At 46.9% G+C, this 24216-nt stretch overlaps 2 protein-coding genes across 2 annotated transcripts in view; both read right to left on the bottom strand.

Moving 5' to 3' along the window:
* LOC114511737 (zinc finger protein OZF-like) overlaps window positions 1–12684 on the bottom strand; it is a 32645-nt gene extending 19961 nt beyond the window's left edge. The window contains exon 1 of the mRNA XM_036013420.1: window positions 12565–12684. The gene's annotated coding sequence lies outside the window, so the exon portion shown is untranslated. The remainder of the gene's footprint in view (window positions 1–12564) is intronic.
* On the bottom strand, window positions 4828–17321 carry LOC118497789 (zinc finger protein OZF-like). Its single transcript, XM_036013438.1, has 4 exons — window positions 16977–17321; window positions 15197–15265; window positions 12565–12691; window positions 4828–7506 (listed from the first exon to the last, which is right to left on the bottom strand). The coding sequence occupies exons 2-4, from the start codon at window positions 15242–15244 to the stop codon at window positions 5984–5986; spliced, it is 1698 nt and encodes a 565-aa protein (XP_035869331.1). The 5' UTR covers window positions 15245–15265; window positions 16977–17321; the 3' UTR covers window positions 4828–5983.
* Window positions 17322–24216: the final 6895 nt, after the last annotated feature.

Here is a 24216-nt window from a genome sequence, read left to right as displayed (position 1 = left end):
GGAGCGTGGAGCGCGTGGAGCGAGTGGGCAGAGGGAGTAGAGCCCGGGACTAGGGGGTGGCGGTTGGGGGAAGGCTGAGAGAGGTGCGGGGAGGTGGTGAGGGAGGAATGCAGAGGATCAGAGAGTAGGGAAATTGCAGGGAAAAAATGGGGCCTTGGGTAGATGCGGGGAAAGAAACTAGTCCCACTGCAGAAATGCTGCTGTGCACCCAGGGGTCCTAATGGTCGTGCTGACTTATGGAAAATTTGTAAAGCGTGCAGAGAAGCAAGAAAGCAAAGGATCGTTACCAGCAAAGAAGTATTAGTCCTTTGCGTTGTCGGCCAGGCCCTGTGGTGGGCATTATATTTACAAAACCAAAGTGGGGGTTCCGTTGCCCAATACCCCAAATAGGCCACTTCTAGAGGCAGAGGCTGGTGAGAAAGGAAAGAGATTTGTCATTCAGATGCTACAGGGTCAGGGAGAATGGCAGGCTTTTGTTTCAAAGCCCTTCCCCTCCGGGAAGCTCCAGGAAAAACCCAGCAGTCCTCAGCCAGGACAGAACAGAAGGCAGTGCCCAGAGTTCCTGCTCCCTTTCCAAGTACCGTCTTTTGGGAACTACAGACGGCTGCTGAGCAGTCACCTAGGCAGCTCACTCTGATCCTTGCCGTTTCGGCTTTAGACTCCCTCCTAGAACTCACCTGGGGGGGCGGCACTACCAGCCTTCAGTCCGTTTCCATGGCCAGAAGGATCCACAACACAACACCTATTTTGGTCGCCAGGGTTGAGAGAGAGCGTCTCTACCTCCTCCTGTCTTTTATATTAGTTTCAGGTTTGAGAACGGTGAGACTGGCTAATGAACTGCCCAAACTTTCACACAGTGAGAGTTCAACCGCGACCAATTGCTTCCTTCCCATAGTCTACACTGACTGGTTAGTCTTCCATCCAGCATCTCCCCGCCTCCCTCCCATTTTGATCTCTGGGGTGCAAGTGCCCGCCTTCCCTTGCTACCACACCCAATCTGTTACCAGACGCCGGAGGAGGGCTTTTCCCCTATCCAATCATCTTGATAGACTAGCACGTGCTCAGTGAAATACTTCCTATTACTAGCATCTGGCTCAGCACGAGATTGTGCTTCCACGATGGAATGCTCGACTTTCAAAGCAGGTGCTCGGTTACCTAGGCAACATGGTCCTGCCCTCTGCCTCATCAAAGACTGGACTACAGAGATATCCTCCGGTGGCCTCTCTTATTTTTTCTTCCCGCCCTCTTGCTTCTCCCAGTGGTCGTGCTAGGCTATCAGTATCATTAAGATGCACAAATTCATTTAATCCTCGGAACCAAGCTACATTCCAGATGAGGACAGTGAAACAAACAAGAGAAGTCACAGGAGAGGAAATGGGAATGGGGGAGTGGAAAAGTGTGTCTCCAGGCTGGGGCCCCCTTGTACCATAAACAAAGCCAAGTGCAAACAAATTTGCTGACTGTCTCAGTGACCACACAAATGCCAACAGCAGCCTCCTTAGGTGGTGATTAATGACATCTTTCCCTTTCTTTTTTAATGTTCTGTGGAGGATATGTTCATTGATTTTAGAGAGAGGCAAGGAAAAAGAGAAACGGTATGAGAGAAAAATATCCTTCGACTGCCTCCCACAGGTGCCCCACCTGAAATTAAACCTGCAACCTAGGTATGTGCCTTGACCAGGAATGGAAACTGCAATCTTTTGGTGCCCAGGATGATGCTTCAAAGCAACTGAGCCACAGAGCCAGGCCTGAACCCCCTTTTAGATATACCTGTTCCTGGCGTTGACCTAAGCCTGCTGATCTGTCCACAGTACTGAACTCGTAGACCTGGCTTTCATGCTGAGTCAGACCAGCTGGTTCTGTCTGTGATTGAATCCCTAGGCAGAGCGCACAGCTCTGTCTACCTCTGACTTCTTCAAAGAAGCGGCATGCCTGGGAAAGAGCCCTGCTGCCCTCTCTGGAAACAAAGCTCTGGCTGTGAGGAGTGTGGGATGGAAGCAGATGATGGCAAAACCTGCACAGTCATTTTTAAGTGGCAGCTTTGGCTTTTAGAATGGCAGGGCCTGGCTACAACCTGACTGAAGTTATTAACACAGAGTTTCTAAAGAGTTCTGTGGCAAAAAAAAAAATGTATCCCCTTCAAAAAAGAAAAACAAAAGACGGATGTGTCAGGATTCAGGATGATGGCTACCTTGGCTTGGGGAAAATTGAGGGTGTGCTATGTAAGGATATGTGAGTTATTGGCAAAGTTCTAGTTTTTATGTTGGGAGGTGGATCAAAGGACATTATTGTGTATTTACCAGAATATAGCATGGCTATACTTTATGCTAACTCAGATTATAAACATTTGAAATCATGTTGCAGTGGCATTTGTTTGAGTGACATGAAGCCTTGCAACTTAAAATTTCCTAAAAATCCTTACTTTTTAAAAAAGTGTATTTATTTTTAGACAGAGGGACAGGAAGGAGAAAGAGGACCATCTTTGCATGGTTGCCTCTCGTGTGCCCCCTACTGGGGACCTGGCCCGCAACCCAGGCATGTGCCCTGATTTGGGAATCGAACCGGTGACCTTTTGGTTTGCAGGCCAGTGCTCAACCCACTAAACCACACAAGCCAAGGCATATCACAGCATATTTAATAATGATAGTGAATATTTCATAGTAAGAGGCTGAGACACAACGGGTATTGTAATTATGGGATGGGGAATGTTAACTGGGTTCAATCTATGGAGAAGAAAAACAGGGTAAATCCGCCCCCCCCCCCCCCCCACCAATTCCTGCAAAAAGGCAGGGGGACTGGGAATGGTGCCCAAGGAGAGGAAGGCAGTTTTTGAGGCACACTGCATATCAAAGGCAGATTAATAGCTCTTGCCTTCCTGAAGGGCAGAGCTGGAGGAGAAGGCTACTGCCTGTTGCAAATTGTCAACCTGACTGTGAGGAAGTGAGCAGGCAGAGGGATTCATGACAAAGTAGAGGCAGCTCATACAACCACTGTCTGAGCTGTGGGGGCCCAGATGCTTCCCCTTGGACTTACAGATGCACATGCACCTGGGCGCAGCTGGGAAACTTGACCTGACTAAAGATAGCAGCCCAAAGAGGGTCAGAGTGACTGGGGAACTGACAAAAGTGGCAAACACGAGGCACCCATAGGAAAAGATGGATACTCCCACTGGCTTCCTGCGCACCTGGGATTTGGGGACAGCTTTTAAAAGTTAACACAAGTTCTCTCAAGCTCTCTCTCCCTCCTGTTCTGGGTATGGGCACTTGGTAAGAAGTTACTCTCTTGCCCTGGCTGGTGTGGCTCACTAGATTGAGCACAGGTTTATGAACCAAAGGGTTGCTGGTTAGATTTTCAGTCAGGGCACATGCCTGGGTTGCAGGCCAAGTCCCCAGTAGAGGATGCAAGAGAGGTGACTACACATTTGATAGTTCTCTCCCTCTTTTCTCCCTCCTTTCCCCTCTCTAAAAATAAATAAAATCTTAAAGTTATTCTTTTGCTTTGAAGCTTGGTGCAAGCTCTCTCACCAGGCTTTTGACATTTGGACATTCTGGGCCTGTCCCTGCTCTGGGAATGGACGGGACCACTCCTGGGACCAGGAGATGCCAGCCCCACATGGATGGGCACCCGCTTCTGGAGACAGGGTCTCTCAGGGGGATGTGTGCCTCCCTGGGCTCCAGCATGTAGGACACCATGATCCAGTGCAGCACAGCACACGGCTTCTGGACCACTCCATGGAGACTAAAAACAATGCATCCTAGATCCTGAGAGCTGCTGCTAGGCGATGGTGACTCTGAAACCCTCAAGTGCACATTCCAGAGACGATGGAGATCTGTTTGCATGACCAGCTTAAGGACAGATAAGGAAATGAGGAATTTCTGGGAATAGTTTTTGGCTTGAAGTCTTTTGGGGAGCAAGGGAAGTTTTGGGTCTCGTGGGAGAGAAGGGCTCAGAGCAGGAGTGTTCTCACCACCCCCAAGGTTGGAACCCTGTTAATAAAAACCCATTTCCTTCAATGAAAATAAATAGTAGGGTAACATGGATTCAAGGCACCAAGCAGTACTGTAGCAGTCTCTTGAGTAGTATTTAATTACCCATTTATTAATATAACATTTTATGTATTATTTTATTGTTGACAGAGCACCATTTTTAGATTTACTATTTATTATTAATAACATCAATATCATCATCAATATCAAAATCATTAAGTACACCATGGCTAAGGCTGAGGGTAAGGCATAAATTGGATAATGTGCCCACCACACTGAAGGCACTTTATTTTCACAAAATTCCAGCCAGCATGGAGTGGGTGGGGGATTGCTAGTGATCTGAGGATTATTCTCTTGTAACTGAAACAGCCCTGTGGGGAGGGGGGCCAGCCTGGCTGGGTTTCTGGAAAGGGGGCCTTCCCCATCTCTGACACATAGAGTCTGGGCCCAACCTTCTAGTCTCACCATTCCCAAGCCAGGAAGCCAGGGCTGGAAGGTGCAGGTAGCCTCATACTTGGAGCAGGATTGTGAGGTTCCTATTGAGTGTTCATATCCACTCCCCACAAGCGCTAACACTCATTTTGACAGGACAATTGCTACCTGTTATCTTTTGCATCTGACAACTATTTATAGTAGCGCGGGTCTCCAATATTAAAGGATTTATTTAAACTGCCCTGGCTGGTGTGGCTCAGTGAATTGAATGCTAGCTTACAAAACCAAAGGGTCACTGGTTTGATTCCTAGGGACATGCTTGGGTTGCAGGCCAGGTCCCCAGTGGGGGGCATGTGAGAGACAACCACACACTGACATTTCTCTCCCTTTGTTTCTCTGTCCCTTCCCCTCTCTCCAGAGATAAGTGAATGGAATCTTTTAAAAAAAGTATTTAAACAAAATACAACATACCACTTTGAGAAACTTTGGCAACTGAAGCCAATACTGTTATTTCCTAATACTGAATAAAAATTATTTTCCCCTCACAAACAACTAAGTGACTAATACTGGTGCAGAGAGGCTGGGTGTGGGGAAAACAAGGACACCCACAGATGGTGACACCCTAATCTCTGGACTAGATTTAGCCCTGTGTGACAAAGGGAGAATGTCCCCATGGAGCCCACCTTCCCTTCTTCTTTTCTCCTCCTCCTCCTCTACTTGACTATCCAGGAGATGGAGACCCAGAGACACTAAATGTGTTGTCCAAGCTCTTAAAACAGTTTACTAAATCTCATTCTGGAGCCACAGTGGCCTGGCCACATTCCCAGATACTAGACCTGTTGGGGGACTTGGTTTCCACTGGCCCTGTGGATGCTCTGGAAGCAGCTTGTGTGCATGGTGTGGCCTCTCCCCAGCACCCACGTTCCTAAGACCCGTCTGGGGAGGACTTCTCTACAGTCCCACCTGTGGACTCTAGTATCAAGTCTGGCACTGGCACATAAGCTCAGCCCACAGGTGCGGATTCTGAGATCCAACGTGGCCACTGCTACGTGTGCATCCTCCTCTAATGTTTGTAATGTTTATGTTCCAGCTGAAGGTTTTCCTGCCCTTGCCACACAAGTACAATTTCTCTTCCGTGTGGATCCTCTGGTGGAAGGTAAACGAGAAATGCCTAATAAAGGCCTTGCCACACTTGTAGGGTATCTTGCTCATGTGGTAGACCTGGTGCATCTCCTGGGATGATCATGTTGTAAAGTGGATCAGGCAGATGGAGCACTCGCAGGGGTTTGCCCAGTTATGTCTGAGCTTGTGGTTGGTGAGGGTCCACTGCCAGGTGACCTGCTTTTTGCACATGGTGCAGAAGGACTTCTCCCTAGTGTGCATTCTCTGTTGCAGGGTGAACTGCGTTTTCTGGCTCAACGCTTTTCTGTAGCCCCTGCATGTATATGGCTTGTCCTAGCTGTGGATACACTGGTGGATGGTGAGGTACAATGGCCAGGTGAACTGTTTCCCACACACAGCAAGTGGGAAGAAATTCTACCTGGAGTGGATTTGTTACAGCTTCTTCAGGGATGAGTTACAGGCGAAAAAAGCCTCGCAGCACTCCATACACTCACATGGCTTCTCCCATTGTGTCTCATCTGGTGCAGTATGAAGTTCGCATCCTGGCTAAAGGCCTTGCCGCAGTATTTGCACTTGAAGGGCTTCTCCCCGGTGTGCACACGCTGGTGGATGGCAAGTTTCGAAGGCCGGGTGAACTGCTTCCCACATGTATCGCACAAGAAGGGCTTCTCCCCGGAGTGAATTAGTTGGTGGTTCTTCAGGGATGAGTTACATCTGAAAGCCTTGCCGCAGTCCTCACATGTGTACGGCTTCTCCCCAGTGTGGATGCGCTGGTGGATGGTGAGGCTCAACTGATGGGTGAACTGCTTCCCACACATGGAGCACAAGAAGGGCTTCTCCCTGGTGTGCGTCCTCTGATGCAGCATGAGGTGCCCCTTCTGGCTGAAGGCCTTGCCACAGTCCCCACATGTGTATGGTTTCTCCCTGGAGTGTGTCCTCTGGTGTACGATGAGGCTCTCATTCCGTGTGAAGGCCTTTCCACAGTCTCTGCACACATACGGCTTCTCCCCAGTGTGCGTCCTCTGATGCGCGATGAGGTACTCGTTCCGTGTGAAGGCCTTGTCACATTCCCCACATGTGTAAGGCTTCTCGCCGGTGTGCATCCTCTGGTGAACAATGAGGTTCCTGTTCTGGCTGAAGGCTTTCCCACAGTCCTCGCACATGTATGGCTTCTCCCCAGTATGAGACCTCTGGTGCCGGATGAGATGCTTGTTCTGGCTGAAAGCCTTGCCGCAGTCCGCACAGGTGTATGGCTTCTCCCCAGTGTGCACACGCTGGTGAATGGTGAGGCATGATGGCCAGGTGAACTGCTGCCCGCACGTGGTGCACGTGAGTTTCTCCCCGGTGTGCATTTGTTGGTGCTTCTTCAGGGACGAGTTACTGCCAAAAGCCTTCCCACATGCCCCACAGGCATACGGCTTCTCCCCAGTGTGCACACGCTGGTGGATGGTGAGGCATGACTGCTGAATGAACTGCTTCCCACAAGTGGTGCACGAGAGGAGCTTCTCCCCTGTGTGGATTCGTTGGTGCTTCATCAGGGACGAGTTATAACCATAAGACTTGCCGCAGTCCCCACACTTGTAGGGCTTCTTCTCTGCACAGAGTTGGGTGGGAGCACGGAGGCTTGAAGCACCTGAGTTCTTCCTACACATGGTGAATGGGTGCCTTCCAGCTCCTCTAAGCCCTTCCAATCTCGGTAGGGCCAGAGAGGGGCTTTGGTGGACAAATGCCTTAAATTCATGACATACTGGGGCCAATGCCTGGGACATGTCCAACTGCCCCGGACAGGATGCGAGGCTCCCATGTCGCCACCCCACGTGGTCACCCTGTGTTCCCGCTCCTTCAGAGGCACAACCCCGGGCACCATTCCTTATGGGTCTTTCTGCCTCCACCACAAGGGTTGGTCTCTCTTTCCAAATGTCTTCCTGAGGGTCCAATTCTCTCATGTCAGGTCTAGTCTCCAAGTCTGAGGAGAGAAAAAGAGATGACAACACACATGCAGTTAACAGCACTGGGAGGGAGGATCTTCCCAAGACACAAGGCATGGCCTGAGAATGGGGGACAGCCTCTCATGGGGTCAGAAGGAGAAGGGAAGCAGTGAGCTGAGATAGTGAGGTATAGGGAGGTGAGCAGAGAGGTAGAAAGGTCCTCTGGGAGTGGGTGCAAAGGCGGACAGTGGAGTTCAGAGCTAGGCAGACAGACCCCTGGAGAGAAAGAAGAGGAAGAAGGAACAGATTAAAGGTTCCCACAAAAATAGAGAGGGTTTACTGCACCTGGCTCCTCACTTCCATGCCTGAACCTGGACACCCCCAGCCAGTTGTGTTTCTTGAAACACCGACTTTTATTAGAAATGATAAAATAACACCTGACTGTCACATAGCTGTGTTGGTTGTCCTCTGTGTCCCCACTAGCCAAAGTAACCTCCTGCTTCCCACACTGCCCAGGAGTGGCCAGCCCCAGCTGCTGACTCCTTTCCCCTCCTCCCTCCCTTTTGACTGCAGCTGCTCCAGTCCCCTCCTGCCTGTGTCCTGTGGGTTCCTCAATATCTGTCTCTGGTCTGGGGGCTGTCCTGAGTTCCAAACTCTGTACATGGACCTTAGGGTTTGAGCCAACATCAGAAAACTGTGAAATCTTCCGAAAAACTCTCATTAAAAAAGTGAAGACACTGTCATATGGAGCCTTCCTTCCTAAGAGGCAACTGAAAAAGCAGGAATGATAAGCAGCTGTCTTCCTTTCCCCATTTACGGCCACACTGGACCAACAACCCCTGAGTTTGAGACCCCTCCACTGAGCCACAGGAGTCTGAGACACACTAGGGACATAACTGGCCACTAACACCAGAGATTGGACATAGGAGTCTTGGTTGTGAACATGGTTGGAAGTGCAATCCTCAAAGAAAGTAATTGATAAATTGGACTCCATTAAATTACAAGGTTCTCCCTGGCTGGTGTAGCTCAGTGGATTGAGCACGGGCTGGGAACCAAAGTGTCCCAGGTTCAATTCCCAGCCAGGGTACATCCCTGGGTTGCAAGCCATAACCCCCAGCAACCGTACATTGATGTTTCTCCCTCTCCCTCCCTCCCTCCCTTCTCTCTCTCTCTCTCCTCTCTCTCTCCCTCTCTCTCTCTCCCCCCCTGCCTTCCCTCCCTAAAAAAAAAAATTACAAGGTTCTGCTCATCAACATATGGTGCTGGGGCACCCGGATACCCACATTCAAAAGAGTGACGATATGTGGTGATGGGAGGTGATGTGACTTTGGGTGGTGGGCACACAAGGCAACATACAGATAGCTTATCCTAAAAATGTACACTTGAAACCTATATGATCCTGTTAGCCAATGTCACCACAATAAATTTAACTTTAGTAATGTTTAGTAAATTTAACACTGATATTAGATCCATTTTATATCATTTACAACAATAAACTCAAAACGGACCAAAGACCTAAATAAAGGACTACAATTGTAAAATTCTCAGAACAACAGGAATAAATCCTCATGGTCTTTGGTTAGGCAATGAGCCCTCAGATACAACACCGAAAGCACAAGCAACAACAAAATAAATGAATTGGACTCCATCAACATTAAAAACATTTGCATTCCAAATGATGCCACTGAGGAAATAGTCTCCCAACAGAATGCAACAAATAGTTACTAAACATATAACTGTTAGCCCCGGCTGGTGTGGCTCAGTGGATTGAGCACTGGCTGTGAACTAAAGGGTTGCAGGTTCGATTCCCAGATCAGTACACATGCTTGGGTTGTGTGCCAGGTCCCGGTAGGGGACACATGAGAGGCAACCACACATTGATGTTTCCCTCTCTCTTTCTCCCTTCCTTCCCCTCTGGCTAATAGTAAATAAAATCTTTAAAAATATATATCTGTTAAAACAGTTGTAAGAAGAATTAACAAAAACAGAATACATAAAGAACTTTCCATATTGAATAATATGGAAGCAAACAACCCAACTAAATAAACAGGCAAACACTTCACTGAAGAGAATATACTGGTGGCAAATAAGTACCCAGAAAGGTCCTCAGTATCAGCTGCAAGCTGGGTTGTGGTAAGACTGCACATCCATGAGAATGGCTACAATCAGAGATACCAAGCATGCTCAGTTGTGACAAGCACAGGACACAATACAATTTTGGGCACCTGCTGGTGAAAATAAAAAACAAGACAACTCCTTTGGAAAAAAGGTTGGCAGTTTCTGAAAAAGTGAAATAAGTACCTCTGTATACCCCAACTATCTTCAACAGAATGGACAGATTGTGTTTACAGAAAAATATCTTGAACTGGAAATGGCCCATACGCTTATCATCAAGTGAAGGGATAAACACATAGTCGTCTCTCCATAAAGTGGAATATTACTCAGAAATAAAAAGAAGTTAAGTATTGACTTGGCTGGGTAGCTCTGTTGGTTGGAGCATCGTTCTGTGCACCAAAAGGTTTGAGGTGGATCCCAGTCAGGGTCCATGTCGGGGGCAAGTGATATTTCCCTCTCATCAAATAAATTATTCTCAGGTGAGGATTTAAAATTTGTTTTAATATATTTTATTGATTATGCTATTACAGTTGTCCCATTTCCCCCTTCACTCCCCTCCACCCTGTACCCCCTCTCCCACCCACGTTCCCCCCCTTTAGTTCATGTGCATGTGTTATACTTGTGAGTTCTTTAGCTTCTACATTTCCCGTACTATTCTTGCCCTCCCCCTATCTATTTTCAACCTACATTCTATGCTACTTATTCTCTATACCTTTTCCCCCTCTCTTCTCCTCCCACCCCGCTGCTGCTAGCCCTCCATGTGCCCTCCATTTCTGTGGTCCTGTTTCTGTTCTAGTTGTTTACTTAGTTTCTTTTGGTTTTGCTTTAGGTGTGGTTGTTAATAATTGTGAGTTTGCTGTCCTTCTACTATACATGTCTTTTCTTTATCTTCTTTTCTTAGATAAGTCCCTTTAGCATTTCATAAAATAAGGGCTTGGTGATGATGAACTCCTTTAACTTGACCTTATCTGAAAAGCACTTTATCTGCCCTTCCATTCGAAATGAGAGCTTTGCTGGATAGAGCAATCTGGGATGTAGGTCCTTGTCTTTCATGACTTGGAATATTTCTTTCCAGCCCCTTCTTGCCTGTAAGGTCTCTTTGGAGAAATCAGCTGACAGTCTGATGGGAACTCCTTTGTAGGTGACTGTCCCATTATCTCTTGCTGCTTCTAGGATTCTCTCCTTCGTTTTTACCTTGGCTAATGTAATTATGATGTGCCTTGGTGTGTTTCTTCTTGTGTCCAACTTCTTTGGGGCTCTCTGAGCTTCTTGGATTTCTTGGAAGACTGTTCCCTTTGCCAGATTGGAGAAGTTCTCCTTTATTATTTGTTCAAATACGTGCTCAATTTGTTGCTTTCCCTCTTCCCATTCTGGTACCCCTATAATTCGGATGTTGGAACATTTAAAGGTGTCCTGGATGCTCTTAAGCTTTTCCTCGATTTTTTGAATTCTTATTTCATCATGCTTTCCTGCTTGGTCAATTCTATCTTCCTTCTGGTCCACTGTATTGTTTTGAGACTTAGATTCCTTCCTTTCACTATTGGCTCTCTTCCATGTATCTTCCTGCATCTTTTTTATGGTAACCTGAATCCTTTCATCTAAATTGCGCCCAAAATCAACCAATTCCGTGAGCTTTCTGATCCCCAGTGTTTTGAACTGTGCATCTGATAGATTGCTATTTCTTAGTCGCTCAAAAGGATGAGTCCTGGAGGACTGATCTGTTCTGTTGGCAACATGTCTTATGTCTTTCCCTGTCTCTCCTATTATTTTATTTATTTATTTATTTTCTCCGGTCTGGTCACTCTTGTTACGGTGGGGGGGGTGGAGCCTTAGGTGTTCACCAGGGCTGGGCACCCCAGTTGCTAGATGTGACGTTATATGTGGGGGCGGGAGCGGGGATGGGAGGGAACAATGGCAGCAGTTCCGTTCTCCTGGGCTCAGACACTTCCCTGGGATCCTGGGCTGCGAGCTCTGCCCTGGTCCACGATCGCTGCCCCACTGTTCCCCCAGCTGCTGCTTGCGTACTCAGGGATCACCGCTGCGTCCTTGCGCCCCAGATGGCTGTTGCGCCGATTCTGCGCCAAATTTCCCCCGATCTCCGCGCGCCGCCGACCTGCGCCAGCCCCGCACCCGCCCAGCTCGTCATCCCCTACCAGTCTGGATGTACGGGTCTACTTCAACTTCTTGGCTGTCCGACTTCCATTCAGATAAATCCTCTGACAGTTCTGAGTGATATTATGTCTGTAAATTATTGTTGTTCTATTCTTGGTTGTGCGAGGAGGTACGGTGCGTCCACCTATTCCTCCATCTTGCTGGAAGTCTCGATTTAAAATTTTTTTAAAAAGAAAAAATGAAGGAAACTATTTCTCTCACCAGGAATATGCTTAGGGATGGAGGAAGGGGATGGGGAGGGAAAGCAGGAGAGCAAGAGTGAGAAAGAAAGAAAGAGAGAAACACTGATGAGAAAGACATTGAGTGGTTGCCCCCCATATGTGCCCCACCTGGGGATCAAACTCACAACGTAGGTATGTATTCTGACAGGGAATTGAACCCGCAAACTTTTGATGTACAGGACGAAGCTGCAAGCAACTGAACCACATCCAACAAGGAACATTAATCTTTTTCATCTCTGTGTCTCTCATGGATGAGAATTTTATTTGTGATTCAACTGGTACTTCTTTGACTATTAGCACTGTTAAAAATCTTTTATAAAGTATAACTCCATACATTTCTACATCTATGATTTGCATGCTCATAAACTTGGTCCATTTTTCTATCATTCTAGTCTATTTTCTAGTTTATTTCTAAGAGCACCTTATGTATTTAAAATACTCTTCCTCACTTCAACATCTATCAAGTTTATTTTTAGCTTCGAGTAATTTGAATGTTCTACCTATTCAGACCTGTGCATCTTTTCTGTTTCTGTGCCATCCTGAGGTGACAGACAGATGGTGAGTGATACAGTGAAGCTTCCTCCTTACCCAGCGAGACCAGGTTCCAGTAGATCTCCATCATCACATCCCTGTACAGGTCCTTCTGCGCAGGCTTCAGCTGCTGCCACTCCTCCTGGGTGAAGTCCACAATCACATCCCTGAATGCCACTGGCCCCTGTAAGAGAAAACACACACCACTTACTGCAGGGCCCTCCTTACAGAGATCGGGAGATGTGGCCAGAAGGGGCAAGAGGATCAGGAAAGCACAGAGGATGCACCTGATGGGGTGTCTACAAGGTGCAGAGCTCTGAAGGGCCTGACCACTCAGTGGCCCTGGTGCCTAGTACACTGGATGGTGCTCAGTTGGTAAAAGAGGAAACTAAGGCAGTGATCACAGAGAAGGTAACCGTGGAGACATCATGGTGTAGTGCCTTGGAAAACAGTCAAATCAATCCTTAAATGGTTAAACACTGTTATCAAAGGACCCATAGTTTCCTCTCCTACACTTAACAGAAGAAATGAGAAGATCAAACAGAAAACTGTACATGAGTGTTCATGGTAGCATTACTAATAAAAACCAAGAGGTGGAAACAACCCAAATGTACACATGGTCTACTTGTACAATGGAACAGTATATACAGTTATTAAAAAGCACACCTGCTACAACATAGATGAACATCAAAGACACGAAGCTCAGTGAAAGGAGCCAGATACAAAAAAAAAACCCATGTTGTGTGAATTCATTTATAGAAATGGCCAGCCCTGGCCAGGCTGCTCAGTTGGTTGTAGTGTTGTCCATACACCAAAGGTCAAGGGTGGGGTCCCAATTGAGGTGCATATGGGAGCCAATTGATCAATATTTCTCTCACACACAGAAGTTTCTCTCCCTCTTTCTCCTTCCCTTCTCTCTAAAAATAAACACTTAAAAATAATAAAAACCTTCAAGAATATTAAGAGTCCTGCAGACCAGCAAAGCATATGATAAATAATTTACCCACCTACATATAACTGGTGAATAAACACTTTCTAAAAACCAAACCTCACTAATACCACAAACGATGTTACTCAGAAAGAGATCACGTGACCTCAGCTGTCACTTACCACATGGATAGTTTATACCCCTTGTCATTTATATTCAATCACCAGAATAAGAACAATAGCCAACATGAAACAGAGGCAGCTCCTCCTACATGCAGGTGAGAGAATAAACTGTTCAAACCCATAACTAAGACTTCTAAAGGCCTTAAAAATACCCATCAGAACCCAACCTTCCTCTACAGGGACTCTCCATTAAAGAAATCATACAGCCCTGGCTGGTGAGATTCAGTGGACTGAGTGTCAGCCTGCAACCAGAAGGTCACCTGTTCGATTCAGTCAGGGCACATGTCTGGGTTGTGGGCCAGGTCCCCAGTTGGGGGGTGAGCAAGAGGCAATCAATCCAGTTTTCTCTCACACACTGATGTTTCTCCCCATGTATACACCCTTCCTCTTCCTCTCTCTAAAAAAATAAGTAAAATCTTTACACAGTTGTTCCACCTTCCATAATGAAAAAAAAATGCCCTGGCTGGTGGGGTTCAGTGGCTTGAGTGTAAGCCTGTGAACCAAAATGTTGCTGATTCAAATCCCAGTCAGGGTACATGCCTGGGGTGTGGGCCAGGTTCTCAGTTGGGGAAGTGTGAGGCAACAGATTGATAATCTCTGGCACATCGATGTTTCTCTTTGTCTCTTTCTCCCACCCTTCCCCTCTCTCTAAAGATAAATAAATAAAATCTGGGGGGGGGGGAGAAAATGTAAAAAAAATCATACAAACTGGAGGGGAAAGACTTATGCCCCATCCTGGCGTGGGGGCTCAGTTATTTGGAGCATTGTCCAAATCATTGACCTTCCACAGGAAGGTTGCAGACTTGATCCAGGGTAGGGGCACGTGGTTCTCTTTCACATCTGTGTTTCTCTTTCACATCTGTGTTTCTCTGTCTCTCTAAAACTCAATGAGCCTATCCTCTGGTGAGGATAAGAAAAACATTTATGCCCTGACATATATATACTTTAGTGATGAGAGAGAGAGAGAGAGAGAGAGAATGTTCTTCCACTTATTGATGAATTCATTCCTTCTTGTATGTGTTCTGACCAGGGATCAAGCCTATAACCTTGGCATATCAAGATGACCCTGTAACCAACTGAGGAACGTGTATATCTTTTTTATTGTAAAGTATCTCTTGCATACAAGGAAATTTACAGAAGAATATCACAAATAGCCACCAACTAAAACAAAACTTCAGGGTGACCCAGGGACATTTTCGGGTCACTTCCCAGAGACGTCCTCCAATTATCCCCTGGACAATTTAATGCTGTCTATTTCCGAAGGTCCCTTGTCCAGCATGTCCTGTCTGGCGCCTCTGTCACACAAGATAGAACATATTTAACCCGCCACTTACAGGTGCCTGCTGGTGTCTCCACACGGATCCCAGTGTTGGATAGGTCACTCCTGAGCTATTCTGTCCCATGTGGTTGACAAAAGCCCTTGTGTAGTATACTCTCCTTCCTCAGGGAGGGAGTACACAACTCCAGGAGACTGGGCTGCGGGCCTGGGCCCTGAGTGGGGCTCAAGGGAGGCAGAGGGTCACCCTTGCTGGGCAGCCTGACCCTAAGGAAGAAGGTACTGGGGGGGGACATGACTCACCAGGGCCTTCGTGGTCAGCGGCTGGGTGGCCATCCTTCCAGTGCCCATGGTGACTGGGGAAAAGGCAGGCTGAGGGCAGGGGGAGAAAGAGAAGGTCACGGTGAGAGATCAGGTTGAGGCCTGACCCACAATACAAACAGGACAGATGGACACAACTACAAGACAAGCAGACAGAGATATGCAAAACTCTCTCATAGTGAAGGCATGCGGGGTGTGGCTTTCACAGCATTCTGCAAACCCTCCAGGAAGCAGTAGTTATGTCCCCAGGTACAGTAACTTCATGATGTTTTACACAGAATTTACTTTTTACAAATGTATTCTTTCTGGACTTACAGTCTCTGATTTCTATCCCTGCACCGTGAGGCCAACAACACAGGCTCCTTTTAACAGATGAGAAAGCCACCAGAACAGACTTTCCCAGAAGGCACAATGGGCCCAGAGCCCCTGACACCTCTAGACGCCCTTGTAAATATCTTAATTTTTTTTCAGCCCTGGCTGGGATGGCTCTGTGGACTGAGTGTGAGACTGGGGAACAAAGGGTTGCGGGCCAGGTTCCCAGGAGAGGGCACGAGAGATGCAACCACACAGTGATGTTTCTTTCCCTCTCTCCTTCCCCTCCCCTCTCTCTAAATATGAATAAATAAAATCTTAAAAAAAAGAAAATATCTTAACTTTTTTTAATTATGAGAGAAAACACAAATCTAATGCAGCCTGGATTATATTTATAGCAATGCAATTACAACTATAACCTTTTCATCAATTAAGAGGAGGCTATGAAGGCACAGTGGCCCTGGGAGTGGCAAGTGCATGAGGCTGGTGACCTCTGAACCCTGTGTGGCCTCAGATCTGTGGCTGCAGAGCCAGGGGCGGCAGCTGCCCCTGCTCTTCCTCCTTTATCCAAGCTTTCTGGCATTTCCTGCCATCCATTGTTTCCAAGAGAAACAAGGATTTGCTATCTGTGGGGTGGTTAGGGTGGGGACTCTGGTATCTGGATGCCTGGGTGTGGAGTTGGGTGATTCACTTAAAGTCTCTGAGCCTCAGTTTCCCCATCTGCAAAATGGGAATGATGAGTGTCCCTACCTCAGACTTACTGGAAGGCCTATAAAATGTCCAGAACCATACCCTGAGCACTGACACACTCCCTGAACAAATCCACCCAGGTCACCATGGGGTAGGGTCTCTGACCCTCTTTCTTGATCCCACACCTGGCTACCACACACGTCCTGCCCTCCCAGGGCCAGGGGAGGCTCTGAGAGGAGAAAGGAGATGAGCTCTGGGGCCCTCAGGCAAGCAGTTCCGTCAGGCCACCTGTCCAAGTGGGCCATCTTTCCCACGCTCTCTGGGGGGCACCCCAACATATCCACATACCAGTGTCAGCTACACCCAGAGACAGAAGCCCAGGTGCACACAGACTGGAGAAGGCTCGGCCAGGAGAGACGCAACCCACACACCCAGATACACAGACGCAGAGGAAGGGACCAGACAGGGGTGGACACTTGGATGGCGCCTTCAGGCTGAGACGCCGAGGAGGACGGAAACAAAGGCAGACACGCACACAGAAGTGCACACAGAAGGACGCCGGAGAGGCCAAGACAGGCAGCCCACACACCCACAAGAGCAAAGGGGAGACACAGGAAACCATCCAGACACATGCGGTACAAACACAAAGCGACTGCCCAGGAGTCTCAGCCCAACACACACACACCACACACACACACAGCGACAGGGATCACCTTCACCCTCACAAACCCGCCCCATCAGCACACGCCTCTTCCCAGACCAGCAAGTTCTCTATTCCCGGACCCGCCTGGTCCGCAGCGGGAGTCACCCTCAGGACAGTGACCGAATCCCCTAAAGCCCACCGGCCACACTTCACCGTGCGGAAATGCAGCTACCCTTCCCAGAATGCCGTGCGTCGCCGCCAACGCTACCGCCTCCTCTCCCAGCGAAAGCTGCCCAATGTTCCTGAACCGGAGAGGTGGCGGGGAGCGGGGTTCCAAATCCCACAAGCCCGCGCGCCACCGGGGTCATGGAGGCGGGGCTCCTGAGGGATCAGGGGAAAGGCCGTGCAGGGGAGCGGGGAGAACGGGATGCACGCGAGAGCAGGATGGGGGGCCAGGGAGGGGAGTGGGGTGGACCGGCGGTGTGGGGCCAGGGAGGGGGAGGGGAGGGGTGCAGGGAGGTGGAGAGAGGGGCGGGGAGCAGAGTGAGCTGGAGAGGCGGGAGGGGGAGGAGGGATTGTAGAAAAGGCGGGGAGTGGGTGGAGGCGAGAAAAGGTGCTGTAGCGTCTCTGCAGACTTCCTGCGTCCACCCAGAGACCCTGACTGTCGTGGTGACTTGCAGAAAATTTGTAAAGCCTGCGGAGACGCAGGAAAGCATATGATGTTAATCAGAGATGCATTAGACCTTCACGTTATGTGCCACCCCCAGTTCTGGAATGTTATTGTTACAGAACCAAACTGGGGTTTCTGTTGCCCGCAGCCCCCAAGAGGCAAGGTCTACAGGCAGAGGCTAGTGAGAAAGGAAAGAGGGTTTTCATTCAGATGCTGCAGGGTCGGGGAGAATGGCAGACTCTTGTCTCAAAACCTCTTGCCTCCGGGAAACTCGAGGAAAAAGCTAGCCGTCCTTAGCCCAACCGGAACCGAAGGTAGCGTCCAGAGCTCCTGCTCCCATTCAAAGTATCGTCTTTTGAGAACCTCAGTCGGCCACTGAGCAGTCACCCGGGCAGCTCAGCTCGCTCCCTGCCGCTGTCCAGTTTCAGGTCCCCTCCTAGAGCTCTGAGGCGCCGAGGTCGGCCAGGTCCGGAAAATCACGAGATAGCACATTTGGGAGGTGGACGAGAGAGCATCCCTTACTTACCCTGGGTTTATATTAGTTTCAGGTGTGGGACGGTCTGACTGCCCAATGAACTTCCCAAAGTTCCCGGTGCAGGAGGTGGGTCCACTGAAAACCAATCGCTCCTTTCTCCAGGCTAGACTGACAGGCTAGTCTTTGGTCCAGCACCTACCCCTCTGCCGCCATTCTGACCCCTGTGATGCAGGTGCCTTGCTTTCCTTGGTACCACCCCCCAGTCAGTTACCGGAAGCTGATTGGTGGGCTTTCCCTCTATTCAATCATCTTGATAGACTAGCACTTGATAGTATAGCACGTGCAATACTTTCTGTAACCATCATCTGGCCCAGGACTGGGATCTGCCTTCAGGATAGTATGCTCCACGTTCTAGGCAGGAGTTCCTTTACCTAGGCAACGTGGTCGCCAGGACAATGAGAGATTTCCTCTGGTGGCCCCTTATGTTCCTGCCCTCTGCCTGCTCCCAGTGGTCTGGCCAGGTTATTGATATCATTAAGATGTACAAATTCCTTCAATCCTAGAAACCAAGATACTTTCCAGATATGGGCTATGAAACAAAAGAGGAAGTCACAGAGGGAACTGGGGATCCTGGGAGGGAAAGAGGGTCTCCAGGCTGGGGCACCCTTGTACTGTAAACAACGAAGCCAAGTGCAAATGCATTTACTGAGTGTCTTAGTGACCACAAAAATACCAACGACAGCTGCCTTAGGTTGTGATCAATAACTTCATTTTCTATCATTTTTAATCCTCAGCAGAGGATATGTTCGTTAATTTTAGAGAGGAATGGGGAGGAGAAGAGAAATATTAATGTGAGAGAGAAACAAGCATCAGTTGCGTCCTATAGGCGCCCCACCTGGAACTGAACCTTCAACTTAGGTACGTGCTTTGACCAGGAGTGGAAGCACGCAATCTTTTTGCGCACAGGGCTCCAGGCAACTGAGCCACCCAGCCGGGCTCTATCCTCTTTCAGACCGGTTAACTGGCTTTGACTTAGCCAGTGTGAGCTGTCCATGGTACTGAACTGAAGCTCTTTCCCCACCGACTTGGCTTCGGTGCTGAGTCAGACCAGCTGAGGCTGTCCGTGGTTACATCTCTAGGCAGAATGCACAGCTCTGTCTATCCGCGTGGGAAACAGCCCTGCTGTTGTCTGGAAACAAAGCTCTCTGGGCTGTGAGGAGCTTGGGATGAAAGTAGATGACGGCAAAACCTGCAGAGTCATTTTTAAGAGGCAGCTTTGGCTTTTAGTGTGGCAGGGCACGTCTACAACCTGACTGAAGTTATTAACACGGGGTTTATCGAACATTTCCGTGGCAAAAAAATGTGCCCCCCCAAAAATGAAAAACAAAAGACAGATGTGCCAGTATTTAGGATGATGACTACCTTGGGTTGGGGAAATTGGAGGAGTGTTATATGGTTTTATGTGTTATTGGAAAGTTCTAGTTTTTACATTGCATAGTGGAGGTCAAAGAAGGATATCATAGTGCAGGGGTGTCAAAATCACTTTTACCAGGGGCTACATCAGCCTCGTGGTTGCCTTCAAAGGGCCGAAATAATTTTAGGACTGTATAAATTTAACTACTCCTTAACTGTTAAGGAGTTGAAATTACATTCGGCCCTTTGAAGGCAATGGTGAGGCTGATGTGGCCCCCACTGAAAATGAGTGTGACACCCCTGTCATAGTGTATTTATAAGAATACAGCATGGCACTGGCTGGTATGGTTCAGTGTGGATTGAGTGCTGGCCTGCAGACTGAAACGTCATGGGTTTGATTCCCAGTCAGGGTACATGCCTGGTTTGGGGGGTCAGGTCCCCAACAGGGGGCTTGCAAGAGGCATCCATCAGTGTTTCTCTCTTGCTCTCTTCCCCCTCCATCCTCTGTAAAAATCAATAAATAAAATTTTAAAAAGGAATATAGCATGGCTATATTTTATGCTAACTTGAACTAGGAACATTTGAAATCATGTTTCAGTGACATCTTTTGTTTTGGGAATGGCATGAAGCCTTGCAAGTTAAAATACCCTAAAAATTTTTATTTTGTAATATGATCAATTATGTATATGGTAAACCATTTTTGTTATTTTGGTATCACTTTAGCAGGTGAAGAGGTATGCCAATCATCTCTATTTAGGATTGGCCTTGAATTATGCAGGTTTTGAGTGGTACAAAGTCTTCAAAAATGAGCTCCTGGCATAACAATCCAGCCACACTGGAATTGATGACTGAATTGATGGATATGTTTGTCCTTCTCAAAGATCTGGTCACCAAGGAAGCCACAGCTGCCTCATCACTCAGGAGAAAGACATTCATAAAACAACCACTATGTGCTCAATATTGCAAGAGACATCTTATGTGTGCCCCCTTCCCCTAAGATGCTAATTTTCATACTTCTTTAAAGAGCAGGAAGCTTTCAGGTTCTGATTTGAGCTTTTGAACAGCTAGAACCACTGAACTCTTCCCTACTTTTCTAACCTTTCATGGAGTTGTTGGCCCAGTGGGTTTTGATGTTCCAAGTTCTCTAAAGAATTTGGAATTCATTACATTAAAAATATTTATTTTTGCCCTGGCTGGTGTGGCTTAGTGAATTGAGCACCAGCCTGTGAACCAAAAGGTCACTGGTTCGATTCTCAGTCAGGGCACATAGCTGGGTTGCCCGCCAGGTCCCCAGTTGGGGGCCTATGAGAGGCATCCAATCAATGTATCTCTCACACATAGATGTTTCTCTCCTTGTCTTTCTCCCTTCCCCTCTCTCTAAAAATAAATAAAATCTTTTAAAAATATTTATTCTTTACTGTCTGCCTTGCTTTCTGTAATTTCATCTCCATGATGGTGGGCACTGTATGTTTCTAATACATCCCTGATTCTGCAGCTTTTAGGTGATGGTTATAAATATAAAATATTCCAAGTGTCATAATGTGGACAACTCATTAAATTGAAAATAAAGTGGGTGAGCTGAATCAAGTCCATCTGTTCACTGGATGCAGCCCATGGTCTGCCCAGTTGAGTCACTAATGATCAAAGTTGCTGTTGGGTAAGACTCTGTAGGCAAACCTCTGTTCCCTCCTCTGAGCCATCAGTGATGGCCCAGAAGGCAGGGCTGTGTGACACCAAATAAAGACTCCTGTAAGGATCACCCCATTAAGAAGACAAATCTACTTCACTTTTTAATGTTTTACTTATTTATCTGACAGCGAGATTTGCTGTTCCACTCATTTATGCATTCATTGGCTGATATTTTAAAATTTTAGGGGAAAGAAAGAAAGAAAGAAAGAGAGAAACATTGATTTGTTGTTTCACCTATTTATGGATTCATTGGTTAATTCTTCCTGACTGGGGATGAAACTGGCAACCTTAGTGTCTCAGGATGATGCTATATTGAGCTACCTGCCCAGGAACCCCCCTCACCTTTTTTTTTTTTTTTAAAGAACTACAGAGAATCTGACTGTGTGGATGAATCTATTAGTTATTGTGACCCTTCCCCCAACTGATAGATATGTGGGTTATTTTAAAAATGTGATCATTTGAGATACTGAGACGCAGTTGGAAAGAGAGAAAGAAAGTCATCAATTTGTTGTTACACTTATTTATGCACTCATTGGTTCCATCTTCTATGTGCCCTGACCCAGTACTGAACCGACAACCTTAGGTTATGGGGACAACACTCTAACCATCTGAGCAACATGGACTGGCCCTAACATATTTATTGTTAGGCTATTGTGTCTTCACAATAGTTGGGTGACATTATTGTCTTCCTTTTACAAAACCAAATAGATTTTTTTCTGATATTAAAAGATCTCGAGGACACATCACTGCATCAAAAAAGGCAATTTGCAGAACCATTGCTGTCACCTGATGTCACTTACAAGTAGACTGAGCAACAAATGAATCAATGCCAGATATTTCTTGTGGAAACAGAGATGTGCGTATGTGTATAAAAGCTTGTCAGATTCAAAACACAACAGATATATAACAGTAAAGAACGTAAGTAGTCATGACTGGGTGGTTCATTGATTGGAATATCATCCCATACATCAGAAGATTAAGGGATCAATTTCAGGGCAGGTACTTAGGTTGCAGGTTTGATTCCTGGTACATATAGAAGGTGGAGAATCAATGTTTGTGTCTTTCTTTCTCCACCTTCTTATCTCTCTAAAAAAAAATCAATAAATGTATCCTTGGTTGAGGATTAAAAAAAAAAGCTAAAGCACAGAGATTACCAAGTTGATCAAGGCTGCATCTGTTTGTTCATGATGAAAACCCAGTAATTTTTTAATATGATTATCATAGCCAGAAAATTCATGACACATTTTCCAATGTCAGCATGGCAAAACTAAAAGAGATTTTCTTCTCCTAGGATTATAGGCTTCCAGGATGGGCTTAATGTTTAATATTTGGGGACCAAGACTATGCATGGTGGCCTTCTTCTATCTGGTTTATGTCAAGGTACAAACTAATTTTTCTTGATGACTATGGTATGCCACAGATGTGACATGCCTGCTTACATGTGTATTGGTTCTATATAATAGTTAAAATCTTAAAGAAGAAAAAGACTGAGCTGTGGCTGGGAAGTTCAGTTGGTTAGTGTTGTACCAATTTGCCTAAAAGTTGTAGGTTTGATCCCCAGTCAGGGTACATACAAGAATCAAGCAATGAATAAGTCAATAAATAAGCTGAACAACAAATCAACACTTATCATTCTTTCTCTAAAATGAATAGATAAAAATTTTTAAACTGAAAAAAATCCAAAGATGCTGACATTTTTAAACATATTTCAATGTCAGAGATGTTAGAATGTAAAATAAAAATGCGCAACTTAGCATCTATAAAATGAGATATATAGATTTAATGGTCACAACATATTTAATAGTGGTAGTGCATTTCTCAGAGTAAGAGGCTGATACACCCAGCACTGTCATTTTGGGATGGGTAAACGTTCACTGGGCTGATTCAATGGAGGAGAAAAGCGGGGCTCAGAATTGATGCATCTCCAGATATTCACACAAATTACACCTATTTCTATAGGCACAGTTAAACATGTAAATGAAAAGAAAAAGTGGCCCCCAGTGTACCCCAAGTCCACAACAGCCAGTCACCTTGAGAGCATAGGCTGGATTTGAGCAGTGAGATCTGCAGGTCATTTTCATCTTGTTTTAGCAACACATTTTGACCTTTGGCCAAAAGATGTGTTCACTTATTAACTGTCTAGAAATAAAATAACCCCAGTCAAGTGACTCAGTTGGTTGGAGTGTTGTTCCGTACACCAAAATTTTGCAGGTTCGATTCCTCGTGAGGGTGTGTAGGAGGCAACCCACCAATGTTTCTCTCTCTGAAATCAATAAAAATATGTCCTTGGGTGAATTTTAAAAGATGAAATAGGATAATTGTTTTTTTTAAAAAAAAGGGATTTGGGGATGGTAAGTCCCCCTCTGAGAGGTGAGATGTGAATGGTCTTGCTGGGTCCAATTCCCAACACCTGGCACACAGCAGGCCCCTTTCTGATAGTACCAGACCAAGGTACCTGTGGATGCAGCCAGTGAGTAGTTGTGATTCAAAGCCAAGACTGGTTCTGGAGCCTGAACTTGGCTTTCTCAGCATCAGAAGACACTGTGTCCTTCCCAGTCTCACCACCAGGCAGGGGCCTGGGAATTGGCAGGGTGACAGCCCTTCCATGTTACCTTGGGTGTCCTCTGGAGAACTCTTTTCTGGGATAGAGGATCTGGGTCCATCCCAGGGATGGCCAGCCTGTCTTTTCTTACTATTCTAGAGGTTGTGGTTGCTATGGAAAAATACATTCCTCGCCCAAGGACCCACATCACCAGCAATAAGAAAGTCAATGCTATCATTCGCTTACCTTGACTGCTGGATAGAGAAGTGTAGTAGACTGTTCTGTGTGGTGTGGGCCCAGCTCCCACTCAGAGATGCACAGGACCCATGCCCACGGATAGGTTCTCCCGAGGGGAATCAGGCCTGCAATGTACCTAGGCCTCTATGAGTCTTGCTTTTAACTAAAACTCCCTCACCCTGAATTGAGGACATTTACTGCAAAGCAACTTCCTAAAAACCATGCTAAACCTTCCAAGGATGAGTGTAACTGGTTCAACTACTTTTGCCTTTTCATTTGCAAATATCCCTCTTCTGTGATGTGACTAGCAGATTGGCTCCTCTGTTTCTGT

This window comes from Phyllostomus discolor, chromosome 12 (assembly GCF_004126475.2).
Source record: "Phyllostomus discolor isolate MPI-MPIP mPhyDis1 chromosome 12, mPhyDis1.pri.v3, whole genome shotgun sequence".
NCBI classification, from domain to species: Eukaryota; Metazoa; Chordata; class Mammalia; order Chiroptera; family Phyllostomidae; genus Phyllostomus; species Phyllostomus discolor.
The sequence above is the reverse complement of the archived record's forward strand: the minus strand, read 5'-3'. Positions and strand labels throughout refer to the sequence as shown.